Source organism: Castor canadensis, chromosome 18 (assembly GCF_047511655.1).
Source record: "Castor canadensis chromosome 18, mCasCan1.hap1v2, whole genome shotgun sequence".
Taxonomy (NCBI): domain Eukaryota; kingdom Metazoa; phylum Chordata; class Mammalia; order Rodentia; family Castoridae; genus Castor; species Castor canadensis.
Genome location: NC_133403.1, coordinates 35501662 through 35521013, shown reverse-complemented (window position 1 = coordinate 35521013; position 19352 = coordinate 35501662). Strand labels below are relative to the sequence as shown.

General features: G+C 37.8%; 1 protein-coding gene across 3 annotated transcripts in view; it reads right to left on the bottom strand.

Annotated features, from left to right (window-relative positions):
* The window catches only part of Med13l (mediator complex subunit 13L), a 285007-nt gene that overhangs the window by 117591 nt on the left and 148064 nt on the right, over nt 1-19352 (bottom strand). For all 3 annotated transcript variants that reach the window (XM_020184581.2, XM_020184582.2, XM_074060849.1), the window contains one exon: nt 14813-14896. In XM_020184581.2, the coding sequence (XP_020040170.2) occupies nt 14813-14896 (84 nt within the window). The remainder of the gene's footprint in view (nt 1-14812; nt 14897-19352) is intronic.

The window sequence follows — 19352 nt, the reverse complement described above, 5'->3', positions numbered from 1 at the left end:
CTTTTATATTTTACCTGTTTCTTTCTCCCTGGTCACTGGCGGGGAAACAGAATTATTTCTTTGCTAAAAGATTAAGGCATGAGTCTGAGAATCAGATCGCTCCAGCTGCTCCTCACGACCAGTGTGACCTTGGCCAAATTATTTATCCTCTGTATCACAATTCTCCTAACTAGAAATAAGACTACATCACTATTGCTACAGCTAATGTCACAGGGCTGTTGTGAGCAGTAATGAGACATAAAACACTGCACAAGTAGTTTCCAGAAAGGTCCTGCCCCTCTCCTTTAAAATACATTCTTAACACTAACACTTTGTAGTCCTGTGTAACATAATTCTCTGGGACTCCATTTCTGTAAGAATAAAACCAAAGAAAATAAGATGAAGCTACAGGCATGTGGTAAAAACTGGAGATCACTTACGTAAGGCACTCAGCACAGTACCTAACTTACAAATGTTAGTTCTCTCTCCTTCCACATTGTGCTACTGAATGTCTCTAATTGTGTTTCTTTTTATCCTAGCATTGCAATTTGTCCTTTGGTACACAAAAGACTTCCTTTCCGCTGGCGCCTCTCTTTAGGTTGAAGGGCGAGGCCAACGGATTAACCTGGGCAGAGAAGCTCTAGTGGCACCGGAGCACCATGAAGACACACACTTTATGCCACAACAGGGCTTAGGAGACGCTCATTCACATAGCCTCAGAACATTAACAAGGCAACTGCAGAGGTCAAAGCTAAAATCCAGGTCAGAAGACAAAATAAGACAAAACAAAAAGCACCGACTAAAAGCAGGTTGTTTTAATAACTTTGGCAGAAGAAAGGAGTCAAGAGCAACTGGGAAGAGCTGTACATGAATTACTGTAATATTACCAGCAAGTCTGAACTGGACCCTCACAAGAAAGCTGGGTTGGTCTAAGGAGTGCACTACCACCACCACCTCACCTGCTTTTTTAAATCTTTACCTCTCAAGACCACGATTTGCAGTGGATCCGGAATTTTGTGATTCTTAAATTCTAACATCTACTCTAATTGTTCAGTCTCTACCCTCATGAAATGTCACAGTTTACCTAGGCTCTATGTTTTAGAACTTTATTAAAGTTCTAAACTACATACACACACTGTGGGCTCCCGAAAAACATATTCTATGCCCATATTCATTTACAACAATGTCTAAACAAATCTTCCATAATCTTTCATTGTGACCAACGCAATACAGTGCCTAGGACTAAAATTCACTGCAGCCCAACTGTGGACCATAACTGAGCATCAAGAAAGTCTACAGGGATTTCTTAGTACAAGTACATGGCTTAGGCACATACTGACCCTGTAAATGATTAGCCATCTTTTCTGTATCTTGGGCACCTTCTGGATCACTCAAGGAGCTCTACCATTTGAACAACCGCTTCAGGGTTTGCACTGCTGCTAAGTGCTCACCTTCCTGTCAGTCCAGACTCCCCTGGAGACAGCACAATGCTGTGTGCCTTTGTCACTACTGTTTTCCCTCTTCATGGCTTCTATCCCAAGCCATCCAAACCATACAGCCTAGTCAAAAGCCACTTTAACTGTATGAATCCTATCAGCACGGCCCATACCAACACCTCTCCATTTTCAACTTTAGTTCTTATTATTTCACAGACCAAGATAGTAATTATATGGTGCCCTACCTTTGATTAAGTGTTTATGTCTTATCTACTTAATAATACTATCCTTGGTAGGATTTTGTGAAGTTATTTTATTCATGCCTACTGAATGTCAAGGCAAGATCTTTTTACTTTTTAAAGCTACTGCTGTAGCAGCTAGTCACTGACAACAATGGGAATTGTTAGTACTAAATGAGTTAGAACATGTGTTCATAGTGAATGTAAAGTATCTTCTCACTTTCCATCAGTCAACAGGCCTATATGCATATACAGAAATTGATCTTCAGCATTTCATCCTATCTGTGATATAAAACAAAGCCAACAGAGCAATAGGCAGAGCGTACCATACAAACACTATCTACAGAGAATACACACATGCACATCAGCAGGTATGCAGACTAACTGAGGCAGGCTAAAAGGAGCCATCAAAAGGCCTTACATAGGTCACCTGGGGATGGCCCAGACCACCCTCACCTGGTCAGAAATGGCCCATGCCCCTCCCCATTCACTGACTATTGAATTTGAATCACCTGGTGTGCCCCTTCCCATAGGTTATCAAAGGTTTTAAAAGCACCTAAAGGGCAGAAACACACTCTCTCCACAGGGGGAACTCCACCTGGGCCCCACCGTGCTTCCTTTTGTATTTCCCTTCCCTAACTTTTAATAAACTTTTACACCCACGTGTCTTGCCATGGATTCTTGCTGGTGGGATACAAAGAGTTTGGAATTCTTCTGATCACAGACTGTACCAGCGCCGTTAACAGGACCTCTGGAAAGCTAAGAAGCTAAGTAATGGAGTGTAACATGAGAACAGTGGCTGCACAATAAACGTGGAAGACACTGTGCCTTTTCTCCGGTCAGCAATGCTTAAATTCTGTACCATATGCATTTCCCATTCCAAATGATAGTTTTAATAGGGTAATTGTTAGACAGCCTAGCTAATGAAAGGAAAACATTTTCAGGTATACTTCAGTTAATAAAAAAATTAAAATCCTTTGCTGTGCATATGATTTACTACAATAAAGAATTAACACTTATTCAATCATTTCTTAGACAACAAGGGAGATTCTAAATGGTAGCCCTATGCAGCTCAGTAATGAGATCAATTAGTTTTACAATTCACTCATAATCAATACTCACTTCCACATTAAATTTATAACCCTGTACCTTATTGGTAAAGGCAGTATAAAGAACTGAGAAAAACAGCAATTATAAAACAAGAAAATATTGGATTTGAATCCTGGCCTATGTGTAGCCCTATGACTCTCAGCTAATTACTTGTTGGATACAAACTCCTCTCCAGAGTGGAGGTCAGCAAATTATAGCCACAAGGTCAATTCTAGTATAACATCTATTTCTTACAAATAAAGCTTTATTGAAACAATTCATGTCCATTGTTCACATATCCCTAACAGAGGACTAACATGACAGCAACCACATGCCTGGCAAACGGGCAGTGTTTACCATTTCCCTGCTCCGCATAAGAGTGCAAGGCAGACAAACCACATCCTCACTAAAACTTCTCAAGTACAGGAATGTGAAGCTGCACAAGAGCAGGCAGAAGGTCAAAATGATTCCAGAATAACAGTAATACGTTATTTATCACTCTAATTATCTTCAAGTATACTCTACAATGGCATTTTCCAGATGTTACATGACATGTGATGTCACAACTGACTATAATGCAGCTAACTTCCCTTAAACCAGGTGAAAAAGATTACAAAAAACAGTGCTGGTCTGCTCACAAAATATTTTAGAAAGTAGTATTTTAGTTAAAAATAGATTATATTAACAAATAGTGGGATTATTGTTATTTTTAATGGCATAATATTATATTTTTTTTACTTTAAATTTTTACAGCAAATACTATTAAGTGTAACACCCACATAAACAAAAGCTCACTGGGGTCTCCTTAGTAATGTTCACAGGTGTTTTGAGACCAAAAAGTTAGGAGAATATGCCATGTTGTATCTCGAGCATATCAGAGTGGTATGAACCAGCCACCCAGAAGAGTAAGGGCCCAAGGAGCTAACATTCTCTATAAATTTGGCAAGGTTTGGATAAACAAAGCAGAGATCATATGAGGACGCCTGACGACATCGCCACCGTCAGCTCACAGTTTAATAAGAGAAATCTGATAATTCTAATTAGAAGCTCCCAAGGGTACTTGTTAAGAAATTTGATTCAAAAGTTTAAAGTAAGGCAGAAGGAGGACAGCTTCCCCTTTCAATGTGACAGAGAGAGGAAGGTCCACCCAGGATTATACAGAGTCTGGATTCCTGAACTATGCACAAAATAACCTACAACACTGCCCTAAATCACAGGAGTATCGGGGAATATTTTAAGTTGGGAGCAGGGACTAACATCTGTACAGGACCATGCAAACTACTAGCTCAACGAATTTCATAGTTTCAACATCAGACTGTTAAAAATCTCTGTAAAACTCGCTTTTCACTGGTGATTATGATACAAAGTAAAAGCAATGTGGACAGAAAATGAGAAAATGATTCCAAGGTTTGAGAGCTGTACAGTATTCAAGGAGTATAGTATACAACTCCTATTAAGCAGCTGTGGCCATTTAAGAATAAAATTAGGTCCAGTGTGCTGCTTCAAACCTGTAACCCTAGCTACTTGGGACACAGCATCAGAAGGATCAAGGTTCAAGGTCAGCCAAGGCAAAAAGTTCTCGGACCACATTGCAACCAATGACTGGGCAGGTGGTACATCCAGGCATAAAACAAGGTCCTAGCTTAAAAATAACCAACAGAAAACAGAAAAGGGGCTGTTGATGTGGCTCAAGTGGTAGAGCACCAAGACAGAGTGAAACCCAAGAACCGCAAAATAAATGAATGTATAGATGAATAAAAAATAAAATTAATTTTAATGTTTCGATATATGTGCATTATTGTTTAAATGGCTACCAAGTTATACATACATGGAGTTATTTGGACCTAGTTACTTGGTAAATGGAGCAATGAAGAAAATGACAGGGCACAAGGGCTCCATGACAGAGCTCAAGACTTCTGATTGCAGTGACTTTGCACGGCCCATGCTTTATCAGTCTTCAAAATTTCCTGATGCACATATTAACTTGTAAACTTTTGTCCAGTAGAAAAAGTTGCTGTCTGATAAAAATATAGCCCCAATTATGACTTCTAGTCCTGAAAACACCAACCAGTTTTTGTTACCTAACCCAGCAAACTTATCCTAATAATTTTTATAAATTTTTGGTGAAGAAAAAATAACTCAACTGCTATGATGCAGGGTTCTAACATCACTTCCTGTTCCTTACTTACTAACGAACGTGTTATTAAAATGTCTGACATTTTGCTAGTTGTGTTTGTATTAGAATCCCATTCGTATCTTTCAGCAAACTGTATGTTCACATGTTGGAGTTCTCCTTCAGACAAGACTATTTTTTAAACGCTAAATTAATGATTTCATTAGTTACCAAGCACTCTAGATATAGGAATAAGAACAGGGTATCAAAGGATTCTCTACAAGCTCCTCTATTAAAATAACGATACACATGGTAGAATATAATTGTCTCATAATTGTATGTATACTTCTATGCTTTCTAATTTTTAACAAGATACTTGATCTTTTGAAATTAGGAAAAGATAAAATAGTTTTATTTAATGTTCGGGACTATTTATAGACATTCTTTAGAGCAAGCATTATTAATGACAGCTTTTAAAAAGTGAATGAGTGATAAGGAAACGAACTTCTTCAAAGGAAATATTTATGTACTCAGTAAGCAGAGAGCTAAAGACAACAGAACAAATGGCCACATTTGTATAATCAATAACCTTTAAAGCCAGACTATGCAACTCTGAAGTAAAACTGCAGATGACAATTTATTTTACTCTCAATCTCCTATCTTTTGTTTCTAATGCTTTCCACTCCAGTCAAACGTTCTTATCTAGGTCATTCTTTTACCTTAAGCTCTAGAAGTGATAAATGTGCGTTAAGAAAGAGACTAGAAACACCTTTCACTATTGGAGGGTATGTTTAGGAATTGGGACAGGGGAACAAAGTAAAAAGCAAATGAGCAAACATATCTCTGGACTACTGAATGACATCCCTTCAAAGGAAAAGAAAACACTCCAAGCATCAGTGGTTTGGAAGGAACTTGCTTCTTCCCATCCCTGTGGCACTAGGCCTTCTGCTGCCTGGGCTGCTTTTCACCTATGCAGCCTCTCTTCATTACCAAGGTGCTCCCTCATCTTACTCCTATGACACTCAGGTCAGCACTGACTCCAACTCCCTTTTTACAGGTGAAATATAAAAAATAAACACCTACACTTCTAGTGAATCCTTACAGTCATAAGGCCTCTTTACAACTACACATGAATCAGAGACTGATGTCAAAATGACAAATACCTAGTATAAGGGAGAGGATTTTGTGGAAGTTCTATCATCTGCTTCTAACTGAGCATAAACTAGGGGGCAGGTTGTCATGGTACACACCTGTAACCCCACCTACTTGGGAGCCAGAGATAAGAGCAGTGAGGTTGGAAGCCAGTCTGGACAAAAGAGTTAGCAAAAAACCTATCTCAACCTCAAAAACAAGCTGGGTGTGGTGGTGCACATCTGTGGTACCAGCTACTACTGGGGCAGAAGCAGGAGGATTGTAGTCTGAGGCCAGCCTGGCAAAAGTGGGAAATCACATCTGAAAAACAAAGTAAAACAAAAAGGGTTGGGGACATGATTCAAGTGACAGAACACCTGCCTATCAAGTGTGAGGCCCTCAGTTCAAACCCCAGCACCACCAAAAAAAGTGCATCAACTACGTAAAATAATCTGAAGGAATAAAAATAAAAGAGTACTATCCCTGGGTTATGATCATTTAATTTTGAAAACATGTAAGGTTTTCATTCTTAAAATAGTAAATCATATATAAAAGTGCTGAAGAGAAATTGATGAAGCAAGCATTCCAGCATTGCCTAGTCACTCATTCAGTCACTTACATTCATTATGGCACGTTATCCTAAATATAGCAAATGCAAAGTGCATCATTGCCACCTTCACCGTGGTTATTCCTCCACAGGGTTTGGGAAAGAAAAGGCACAGGAGCAGAAACAGGACACAGTGAATCGACCACTCAGATTATGCTCGCTAAGAATATACCTACAGCAGGACATAATAAAGTCCTACTTTCCTGTCATTTATTTCCAAAGGAGCAATCTACTCATGTTAAATACAGCTCCATCAGTAATATTTCTAATAATGCATATTGTGCACCTCTTTCCTGAAAAAGTCACATGCACAAAAAAAGGAAATACCTGAGCTCAAGATTAATTTTTAATGTTTATAGTGTGTGTTCAGTATATTTGTTCTACCAGAACTGTAATTTATGGTCCAGCAATATAAGGAACGGGGTCCAATATGATAACACATGCTTCCTACTAAGGAAGCATGATTTGCGCAGTAAAAGAGCTTAACATGCTGGAACTTAAGCTACTCACTAGTGAATAACAGAGAGTAACACTGTGCAAATGGAAACCCAATGATGGTTAAGAATCAGAGTTTAGCCCATTCATAAAATATGGGTGTTTCAAAGAATCTTCTTCTAACATCAAGGTAAGAATGGTGAGGCTGGTGGAGTGGTTCAGGTGGTAGAGCACATGCCTAGTGTGAGGCCCTGAGTTCAAACTCCAGTACCATAAGAGAGAAAGAGAGAAAGAGAGACAGAGAGACAGAGAGACAGAGAGAGAATGAACAAATGAATGGTGAAGAGAATATTTGTTTTAACGATATAAAAGCATAATACTTGCTAAATATGCATTTGATACCAGAACAAATGATTCACTCTATGTCTGTGCACTAGCAAGAGTATAGGCTTGGAACTAATAATCTGGATAGCAGAGAGAAGTGGTAGTCCACAGCAGGAAAACAGTAAGAATAATCTCAAAATCCTTACACTTGAGTCACACTAGAAGCTGTTTTGCACCTCTTTATCTAGTTTTCCAACTTAAAATTAACCAGTTGCTCCCCATCTTCACAGATGGACTTTGAGGTATCATTTTGCAAATAAATATATAAATGTGTGAAAGAGACAAGAGTAATAGCCTAAAAATAGTAGTCATTTCCCTCAGACATGTCAGTTTCTAACTCATCATAAAAATTTCCCCATGTTATTGAAATGTGAAATTATTGAATGAGAAAGTGTAAATGGAAAGGCTCTTCGGGGCATATGCATTTTTCTACTTTTTCTAAACGCAAAGATACTTCAGCAAAGTGCACTGAATTAAGTGTACATTCACAAAGTGGGAGAAGTGTAAGCGTTCATGTTAAATGCGCTTAGTTCCCAAAGAACTCAATCTCACTAACCTGTAAGAACCATACAGTTAATGCACTGCAATGTTCTCCTATGGCGTCAGTTCATTTTGTCGTCAATGAACACTGTGGACAAAGTATGAATGAACTGAACAACACTTCCTTCACACCACCAAAAGGTTAACCATTTGAAACTGGATTCATGCCCTGATCCTTCAATTTCCTGTTTTTTAAACAAAGGTACAGTATTACAGGACTACCAAACACCCTAAATCACACATGGTACCTAAAACTTCCCCTGAACTCTTCCTAATTTGATTACAAACATCATCACTGAACCCACCAGACCCCTATCCTCAGACACGCTCTCTCATGGCTTTCACCCCCTTGAGGAGAAGGGTTAAAGCCCTTGTATTGCTCAGTAAAGGACTTGGTTTTGTCTACAACAAAACCAAGTGCAATAAAAACAACATGGGCTCAGTGGAGAGGGGAAAATCAAAGACGTGTGTGTTTTGTGTACACACACATATCCCACATATATGGTGGGAAATGCCTAGACTGTACACTTTTCTTGAATCAAAGAATCTGAAAACTGAAATATGTTTTAGAAATAATGAAAGCTAAAACTGAAGTCCAGAGGGTTCAGCATGTCCCACAGGTTACATAGCAAAATGAAAGGCCATCCACACTTCAGGAGGATGGTCTAACGAAAAGAGACCTTTCTTTCTAGCTTTATAATCCCAGTAGGAATTTAAGAAGGAATTACAACAATATGAAAAGTATACAACCTGTCCAGTATAATAATAAAAGAAAAGATAATTAAAGAAAAAAATCTCTTACTATAAGGTATTTTGAATCTTTCTTGGATGTACAGTTATATTTAAACGTACTTGACTTTAAAAAAGTCAATTACTGACATGAATTTATACTTCTCAGACTACTAGTATGATAAGTGAAAAGCAAAAAAGGAAAAATTTCTCTTAAGTTATTCAGAAAAATGGAGGATGGGGGGAAAGCACAAAAAACTACACTGAAAGAACCACCTGAAACAAATATAGTTGTTTAGCCATCATCACCTCTGGATGACCTGGTCTTTCAGTTTGACATTCTTATTTTATGCATGTTTGTGAAAGTACACAGCAGAGTATCCAGTACATAGAAGAAACTTTTAAAACAATAGTTACTACTATATAGCTTTATCATAAAGCCTTATTAAATATCTGTCTCCTCTCTTCCTGGAATAACTCATGACCTTGCACGTACTTGTAACAAACATGGCAGTACTTTCCCTTCACTGCCATGTGTGAGGCACATTCTAGCAGTCTGAATCTCACCAGTCCTCCAAACGTGCTCATGTTGTGTCTCCATGGCTGTGCAGTTACTGAATGTAGTAAGGAGACCTTTTCAGTATGCTTCCACATGGCCTATATGTGTCAGACTCCACCGATTATGAATCCCGAAACTTTCCAACTCCGTGGTTATGGTGACTCCAATCTTTCCTGGTTCTCTCTTCTAGTTACCCCTCTCATCTCCCTCATGTATTCTTTATGTACTCTCTCAATGTCATGTTCCCAAAGACTATAATCCCACCCTCTTCTCATACAACTCTCAAATTCCACCAGCAGAATACATGCTGCCTTTTAATGTATCTAATTCCATCAGATAAACAACCAGAAAAGGAAAACGTGATTTATAGGTCCATCCCCCAGAAAGCTGTTAGACTACTACTCATGATTAGTTAAGTCCAAATTGTCCAGTTAATATATCTCTATCAATTTCCCTACGGCTAGCCCTTGTTAATACATAGGTGGCAAAAGACACCACATATGCAAAGTAAATTTATGAGGAAAACTTTTAAAAAGCATAGCTACAGCTCTTATTTCCTGGACACTAGGAAGAAACTCCTTTTACCTTTCACACTAGAGGCATCTACTTTGACTTGTCTACTCACTCACTAGAGATCTCCCTACCCAACCCTCTCATCTTTGCACTATCAAGAAGGGAAGGAACACAGATGACTGGGCTGGAACACAGTTTGGGGAGAAAGAGAAGAATGCAGGAAAGGGAAAGAGGTGTGAGGGTGAAGCAAGGGTGAGGGAAGTTTCCAATGCTACATCAAAATATTTCTGATTTGAGGTACATCCTATTACCCAAAATCCATTCTTTGCTAATAAATCTAAAAGTATGCAAATTTCCTAGATATGTTCCATAATGCAAAACTATAAAAAAAAAATTAAATAATTTCAGGCTTAAGGAGAGAAAATATTCGGATGAAACCACACAAAAGCACAGTAAAAATGTTTCCAATGAGGCTACCGACACAAACAAAAGCAATTAGAATAGTAAAAACACAGGCAGGAGAACTGACCTCAACACAAGGAAAACCTTTGAAGATATAGCCACAGGCAGTGCTTTTTCTGAATTGAGCCCTAATTGCTCAGAAAATAAGACGAAGAATTCAAAAATGGGGTTGCATTAACTTAAAAACCTTCTGCCCGGCAAAGTAAACAACTATCAGAATCAAAAGGATAGGGAAAAAAACCTTTGCTAGTGTGAGGATAAAGGCCTAATACCCAGAACATATGAAAAGGTCAAAAACTTAATCATCAAAAGAACAAATAATCCAATTAATAAGTGGGCAAATGAACAGCTTTCTAAAGAACAAATGGCTAATAAACACATGAAAATGTACTCAACATCCTTAGTCATACAGGAAATGCAATCAAAACATCACTGAGAGTCCATCTCACTCCAGTCAGAATGGCCATCAAGAAAACAAGCAAGTACTGGCCGGGTACACAGGAGGAGAATTGCAGACCCTCATATGTTTTGACAGGAATGTAAATTAGTGCAGCTACTATGGAAACCAGTATGGAGGATCCTGAAAAATCTAAAGTCACCATCATGCCACCATGATCCTGCTGTAGTGGTCATGGGCACATACATCTAAGGAACGTTACATCAATATACTGGGGCGGTAACCGTGCACCCACATTATAGCAGCACTATTCAACAGCCAAGTTCTGAAAGCAGCCTAAGTGCCTATCACCCAATAAATAGATAAAGAAAATGTGGTTTGTATTCACAATGGAGTATCGCTCAGCCATAAAGAAGTATGAAGTTATGTCATTTGCAGGAAAATGGCTGCCACTTGAGATCATCACATTAGGCGAAAGACAAAATATCGCACGTCTCTCTCGTATGTGGAATCTAGTCATTGAAAATGAATAACAGTAATGTAAAACAGGTTCTGTTTTGGGGTAGGTACCAATGTGAGTGGGAAGGGAAAAGCAGGTGAAGGAGGGGGTGTATATGGCCAAGCAATTTATACGCATGTATGAAAACAGAACTATGAACATGCTGAAATTGTTTTTAGGAGGGGAAGGGGACATGGGTGAATTTGATCAAGGTACATATTGCATGCATGTGTGGAAGTGTCACAAGGAAATCCCTTTGCATATATGCTAAAATAAACAAACCCAGTACTGGAAAAAAAAAGAAAAGAAAAAAGACTGCAAGGGAAAAAAAAAAAGAAGAAAATAAACTCTTTGGAGTCTTACATCTATCATCTAAGAGGAGGAAGTAATGGAAAACTAACTCAAAATATATTAGCAAGTTGGTATCTGTGTTAACCTAGCTTCTGTAAATCTAATACTGAAAAAGATCAAAGAAACAAACAGTTATTGGGCCAGTGAGTATTTTGCTTAAAAGGATTTTCAAAGGCTACAGGGTACATATTTAAAATTCCGCAGTAATAAAATAAAATTCCATGGTCAAAATGATTTGAGAAATAAAAAAGTCATTTTTTTTTCACTGCTTTGTTGTTAAGCATATTCTGGATGAAAAGAATTTTCAAATGCAACACAGACTTTTAAAATTAAAATTTCCACATGTTTGATCTTACTGTCAAAATCCTTTAGGACAAAGTCAAAGTTTTCTTTCCTATTTACTATTTTTAAACCAAAGACACAAGTAACAAAAGATTTTTAAAATAATGTTGAATAGACTTCTATCATCCTTTGAATCTACTTGTCAAAGATATGGACTACTTCACATATTACATGTATGCATTTTTAGAATTATCCTGAACATTATATTATAGCAAACATTAAGAACTTTTATTTTAGAGTGCTCAAGCAAATTTTGCTCACTATCAACACAGAGCAATTCTAGCAGAAGCACTCATGTCATTAATGTAACAGGCAGAACCCACTGAACAATGTATTTGCTACCAATATCAATTGAACTACCTAAAACATGCAGTGGGATAAATCCTTTTTGAGGGGATGGGGGCAGAGGACTGCTGGAGATTGAACTCAAGACTGCACAAGCTAAGGGCAAACTCTACCACTGAGTTATACCCCCAGTACCACGACTGTATAAGGTAAATTGTGTTTTTATTCTACTGAGTAAAAGTATGTTAGTATTATATTCTTTATACTTACAATATTATTCTATTAAGCATATTCATTTTATCTATATTTAAAAGCATAAAATACGAATACTTCTAAAATATTTGTTAGTACATTCAATTCGTTCAGCAGTGGACAACAAATTTTCCTCACCCACATATTGGGGTGGGAGTGGTGAGGGGAACGACATGAAAGGTTTCATTCAGCAAAACTGAACATGTCTGAAATCAAACTTCCAAGGAAAGGAATGGGATGTGAACCCATTCCAATTCTAAATGCCCTCCTCCGGCATCATTCTATCCATCCAAAATAATGTCACCACTCAAATTCGAATACAAAGAGGAAAAGTCAACATACCTAATTATATTTTTATATCAAATGCCAACGCTTTAAATCCATTTTAGGTTTAAACTTTTTCTAGATAACAATCCCTTCTGAGATACTGTTTCAGAATCATTAGTATTTCTGAATTACAAGAAAACAAAGGTCCACATTCAATCATGAATATAAGGTATAAAAATAATTTCATTACATTGCTCAGAGATCTGCAGTCTACTAGTTACAGCAAATCAAGTATGTAAATACTTAGGTGTATTATTTACATCTGGATTGCTAAACTCATGAAGACTTTGAGAAGTAAATGAAGTGAGAAGATAAACTACAGAAGACAGACTGATAACTGCATGGCTTTTCAGCATTGGTTTACCACTTCCCGGCATCCCAATTGCCATTCCTTTAATCCCTGCTTCATTCCTGCATTTCCTCTTCATCCCCCATAGATATCAAGTCATCACACAAACACCTCCACCTGAAGCTGAGAGGCTCTGAAACTGGCAAACAGGAGGCAAATTAGACAAACCATCACTCAGGAGGCAACAAGACAAGGACGCCACATTAACCATTTAGATCTACAAATATGAAGCCAAAGCCTGACCACTCGGCAAATCTAAGTCCTCCGTAAATACATGGAGCATATTCCTTAGATCAAATGAAACACACAAAAAGGTTCCATTCCAGCAGAGTGTCTGTGAATAGACTCACGCCAGTACACATTCATACACGTTTCTTCTCTTCTGAAAGTGTGATGTATATACACAAAGTTCTAGAGACTTTTTTTTTCTGTTTTTAAAATCCTAGAGGAAGTTAAATATATTGAAAGAGGGAAATAGATCAAAGAAGTTCCAGTGATTTGGCAGGGAAAAAAAAAAAGACAGTCCTCAATTTACCTGATATGAAAATAAAATTCCCATTTGTATAAATTAGGTTTAGTTAATGAAGAGATTTCAGCACCACTTCACTAAAGTCATTAAGGCAGGCAGACGGGCTTGGAGAGTGCTAGTAATGAAATCTCTGGCAGGAAACAGGAAGTAATAAAGTTAAGAAAGCAGAGGTTCAAAACAGGGAGGAGTTTGCCAGCTGAAATTCTCCCAAGCAGAAAAGGTCTAACCACACCCTACCACATGATGCTCCACCAGCCAAGGCTAATCTGCAGACAGCATCTGGGACCCTTAATTTTCAAAGAGGACACAGACAGTGGAACAGCATGGAGACTGCAGACACTGCTCTTTGAAAATGAAGTAAGCACCATCAGCCCAGGATTCCTAATAAGCCTCTGCTACGGTAAGATGGAGGCAAGGTGAATATTAAACTTCTGAGGGTTTTTTGATTTTGGTTTGGTTGATCAAAAATTCCATGCTTGTTCCTTATCATTGACTGTATTTAAACCCATGCATAAAATAAACAAGACCAGGATTGCTTAGAGAAGTAATTCATAGTCCTGGTTTTACAATAGTTAAGGATATGTTAACCTCCTAAAGAGGATCAATCAATACTACACAAACTATTACCACTATAATTCACTTGACTATTTTAACAGTTCAAGGAAGAAAGACAAGGATCTGGGAAAGGTTAGGTATATGCCTATAATCCCAGCTACACAGGGTTATGGTTTGAGGACAGTCTATCTGTCTCGAGAAACAGCCAGTCTGTCTCAAAAAAAACAAGCCAGGCATGGTGGTGCATACTTGTGTTCCTATCTGTGCAGAAGGCAGAGGTAGGAGATCGTGGTCTGAGGCTGGCCCTTGGCAAAAGCACAAGATCTGTATTAAAAATAATGTAAAGCAAAAAGGCTGAAGGCATGGTTCAAGTGGTAGAGTACTTGTCTACCAAGCACAAAACCCTAAGTTTAACCCTCAGTACTGCTCAAAGAAAGAAAGAAAAAGAAAAAAAGAGGCAGATACTGCAAACAACAAAACAGAATGCCTCAATTCCAAACAATGTAGTTAATAACTGATTTGGGCCTGAGCATATTGACAATAACCTTTCTGGTCCAATTTTAATAGCTAATAAAATAATGCAGTGTTCAATAACATTGTGATCTCAGAATCACATAATTAAGAAACAAAAAACACGCATCAATCCACCCTACTCATCCCAAAGATAGTAATGGTAAAGCAAAAGAGCCAAGAGCATCCTAAAGACTCACCTTTTGTTGACTGGCTTTTCATCCTTTTCATAGGGTCGAACAAACCATTTCCCAATCCTAACGAAGTTCTTATCCATTAGGCACCTACAATAAGTACATTAAGAATTACTTTGATAGATCCAAAAACAAACTGGAAAATCACTGAATCAATAACCCCAGATGAGACACACCAATGAAAATAAAACTGTCACCAAATAAAGTGTCGAAATGTTTTATTACTTAAAATCTTTGTATTGTACTTACTGAAAGAACTCTGACTTTGAACATTTTTTATGTTCATAGAAAAAAATAAGCAAAATGATTTTTGCTGAAGTATTTCCAAAACTTCTTGTACTATAGAATTACTTCAAATCAGATAACATTTCTGCATGACTTCAATTCTTGTGTCATCAAGAACATCAGAAATGCAGCATTGCTTAAAATACCTCTGGGGTATTCTTCCAAGCCACTGGTATCCATTTTGCAAGTTTTAATGCTATTTTGGGAGCATTTTTTAAAGGTTTGTTTGTTTGTTTGGCTTGGGTTATGATAGATAATCCTTTAGCAAGGATCTCAGTAACAAACACATACCTGATTGGACTTAAAGTCACAGCTTCCATAATAAATATTTGTTTACTCATAACTAGGTTTGTGCCTCACTTTTGAATCCATGCCTTTTGTGAATGTTGTATTTCAATGTCAAATCACAGAGTATATTTTTTGAAGACATGTTAGCTAGTAATTAAGCCCAGCTCATAAATCACACAAATAATGCACAGCAATTCAACTGAAGTGACAGTACAGACAGTTAAGACCAAGTTCACTCATGGACAGGCAAATAACAACTCTCTCATAGCTGCCATCCAGCTGATTATGAGTCATCAACGACTGCAAAGAGTGTCCACTAATGTGTAGTAAAGAAAAATGTGCATTTTGGAGTTGATGGAATACAGTAATCTGTTAACATCACTCCATGAAATGATACATATTTTGTAAGAAAAACAGTGAAAATGCTGCACGTCATTCTTCTATATAAGAAAGAAGAATTTCTTCCTACCAGTAAAAAATCTAGGTAGCAATTCTCTACTCAATATCCAGGCAATTCTGTGGGTGCCTTTTGTCTCTACAGTTCTCACACCACCAAGGAGGAAGCACGGAGCGCGCGCGCACATACACACACAATCACCACAGGTTAAATGGGTCAGTAAATGGCAGTAGTTTCTGCTGCCCATAATGTAAGCGTTTTGGGCAGAGTCAATTTGGAACACTGTTAGATTTGCCTTCAACTGGTTTTATTCTGAAAGCAAACAATCATCCTTGTTCCAAAGGAAGAAAATCATTTTCAAAATAGTCCAATCTGATTTCCTGAGTTTACAGATTAAGCAAGTATGCTTCTTAAAGACTAAATGACTTCATAAAAGTTAAAATAGAAAATATGGAATACTCACTCAAAGACAAAGTACACAGGAAGTAAAGCTGAAAAGGCATCGCATGGCTTACTCCCCCACCAAAAGACTTACTTTTCAGCTAGACTGTACGTAAATAGATATTCGCACTGAAAAGTCCAGAGTTTGATAACAGAGTCTTGATTTAATAATACTCTCAATATGTACCACTAGACTCATTCCTACCATCACCATATTTGATTACCAGGCACAGAATCTCATTTAATTAACTCCTGTAATAATGATGAGATGGGTTTTACAGTGTCTGTTTTTATAGACGAGGAAGCTGAGGCACAGAGAAAATACCACCTAGCCAAGGTCACATAGCTTGTCCACAAAGAAGCTGGCATCAGTTCAGGTATATCACAGAGACAGGGCAATTAATTTAGCATTTCTTCAAGTCTTTCCTCCCTCGTTTCTTAAATCTAGATTCATCTTGTAATTGAATTAATATGAAAGTGTTTCTTTACAAAAGCTGTTACTGAATTGAAAGGATACCTTAAGATCAGTCTTACTTACAATGAAAGCAACAGTATATTTAATAGGTATAGAATCACATCAAACACTGTCTTCTAGTGACACACATCATCACTTAACAGCATTTTAGAAATATTACTCTGTGATAAATACCATAAAGTGTTAAGAATTCAAAAGAATTATTTATTCAGTTTCGAAAACATGACTTTATAAGTACATAGCTTCTAAATCCAAAGCTTTAAAACATAAGAAAAACAAAAAATATCTGTGACTAAAGGACAATGTTTAAAAAGTGTATTTAAAACCATATGCCCTTTTACAAAGTGAAAGTCACAAATTCTATTCACTGGTTTCATTCTAAGAAAAAAAGACAAAACACAGTCTGAAGTGTGAGGGAGCAGTGTAAAGCCAAGACCACAAAAGCAGACTGCAGAAGGCTATGACACTGCTATCCGGGAGTCCACCTCCCAGATTTTCTGAGTGAAAATGAATCTCCTGGAGTTTCCAAGCCAGATCATATTTCTTTGTCAGGCTATGTCAACAAAAGGTTATTATCACTAATATACAAAAGAGCCATGCAAACATCTGTTTCCAAAAACAGGTTATAATTACTTATGTAATTTTTCAATTACTAATCAGCTTTATGTAAGAAGTGATTTCTTATACTGTGAAAGGAAAAGAGAGGAACACAAAAAAATGGCACTGGAAGTAGTGCTTGTACTTGACTTTCTAAGTACTGGGGTGGTGGCAGGAGGATAAATAAAAGACCCCTCCAAGGGTAGGCAGTACAGAAAATAATTCTACCTGGAGCTTTGTACTTTAAGCCTTGGGAGAAAATGAGACAAAAAGGTATGTCTTTGTTAAGAAAGACAGTTCTACCACCTAACTGGTATATGTTGATTTAATGCAGACTAAACTGACTTTCAATAATTTTGGAGTCATGGATCTACACATTAAAAACAAAACAAAATCTAATGAGAGCACTCATAAACTGCACAGAAAAATGCAGTGAAGAGCAAAACACTGTATACAATTCCATAGAGCAGGTGGCTCTTTCTAAAGCACATCATAGGTTAAAATTCCCAAATCAAACACTGTTCTTAATGGCTTTTCCCCTGCTTTGACCTGGAATTCCTTTACTTTACTGTCCCATTCTAACTCTCCTCCTCCTCTAATTTAACTTCTACACATCTTTCCTATCCCAGGTCAAGCCTTCATGGTACTATTACATCTACAAATGGGCACTTTCACCCTAAGGCTGTAATGATTCACCTCTATGACTCTCTTCTCTCTAACAATAGTCAACAAATATTCAAATCCTATGATGTAACAGTCTTCATGCTCTGCTCTGTACTGGTAGACGCTCAGTAGTGATCTGAAAAACAAATGTTATATACACCAAAGAGCACCTTCCTATTCCTAATGTAATGCTGTACTCTTCCTGCTTATAGCCACTAACCATGTTGTATAGTATCTGAACTTTCTGTGCATAGGTAGGCTCACCAGTGAGACACTGAGTGATGGAAATAGAAGTATCTATTTCTTTATATCCTACCGGTTCCCACTGCAGATGAAACCCACAGGAGATACTCCACACGGGGGTGGGGCAGGGGGGAGCTATACAGCTGCTAAAACAACAAAGGTGATCCGTAGTGCCAAACTCTTTAATTACATTTGAAGAACATAATTAAGCCAATCTCTTAAAAACAGCTAATTTGAAGATATAAAAAGTATATCAGATTATAACTTCTCCTTTTCTACACTCTAGCAATCATTTTCTTCTTTCTGAGGGAAAAATTTACATTTAACGTCACAAGAACACCTAACAGGTATTTTCCATCTGCCAAAAATTGCTTCAAATCAATACCATCGGCATAGAGGTCAGCTAACTGTCCATTCAGTAACCTCAGCCATCATCATCGCACATTTTCAAAATTCCTTTACTAGTACCATAGGACATAATCCTGTAAAGCAGTGCAGTATTATCCTGCAAGATCACACTACGTGATGCCAGATTTATAAAATATTCTTAAAGCAACAGTAATAGAACATGATCTTTTCTCAACCTTCTACCATCTCCCAAAAATCACTGTTTCAAGAATAAATATTCAGGCCAGGAGCAGCAGCTCAGGCCTGTAATCCTAAATTACTCCAGAGGCAGAGATCCAGAGGATAGTGGTTCCAGGCCTACCCAGGCGAAAAACTCCATGAGATCCTATCTCAACCAATAAAACTAGGGTAAGGTAGCATGTGCCTGTCATCTTAGCTACATGGAAAGCATAAATAGGAGGATCGTGGTCCAGGCAGGCTCAGGTATCAATGCTAGACTAAAGAGCTGGGATGTAGCTCAGTGGCAGAGCACTTGCGGAAGGCCCTAGGTTCGATTCCCAACACACACACACACACACACAGCAAAAAGAGCTGGGGGTATGGCTCAAGTGGTAGAGACAAAAGGCCCTGAATTCAAACCGCAGTACCACGAAAAAGAAACAGTTGCTGAAAAATGAAAATGAAATCAAGTTGCATGTGTGTTTGTGTGTGATGATTCTGTGTCATGCCAAATGGCTCGGAATGACTAAATACAATGTGCAACTTAACCCTAACTGGCAAGCTCTAAACCTAATGGCACGGGCAAACAA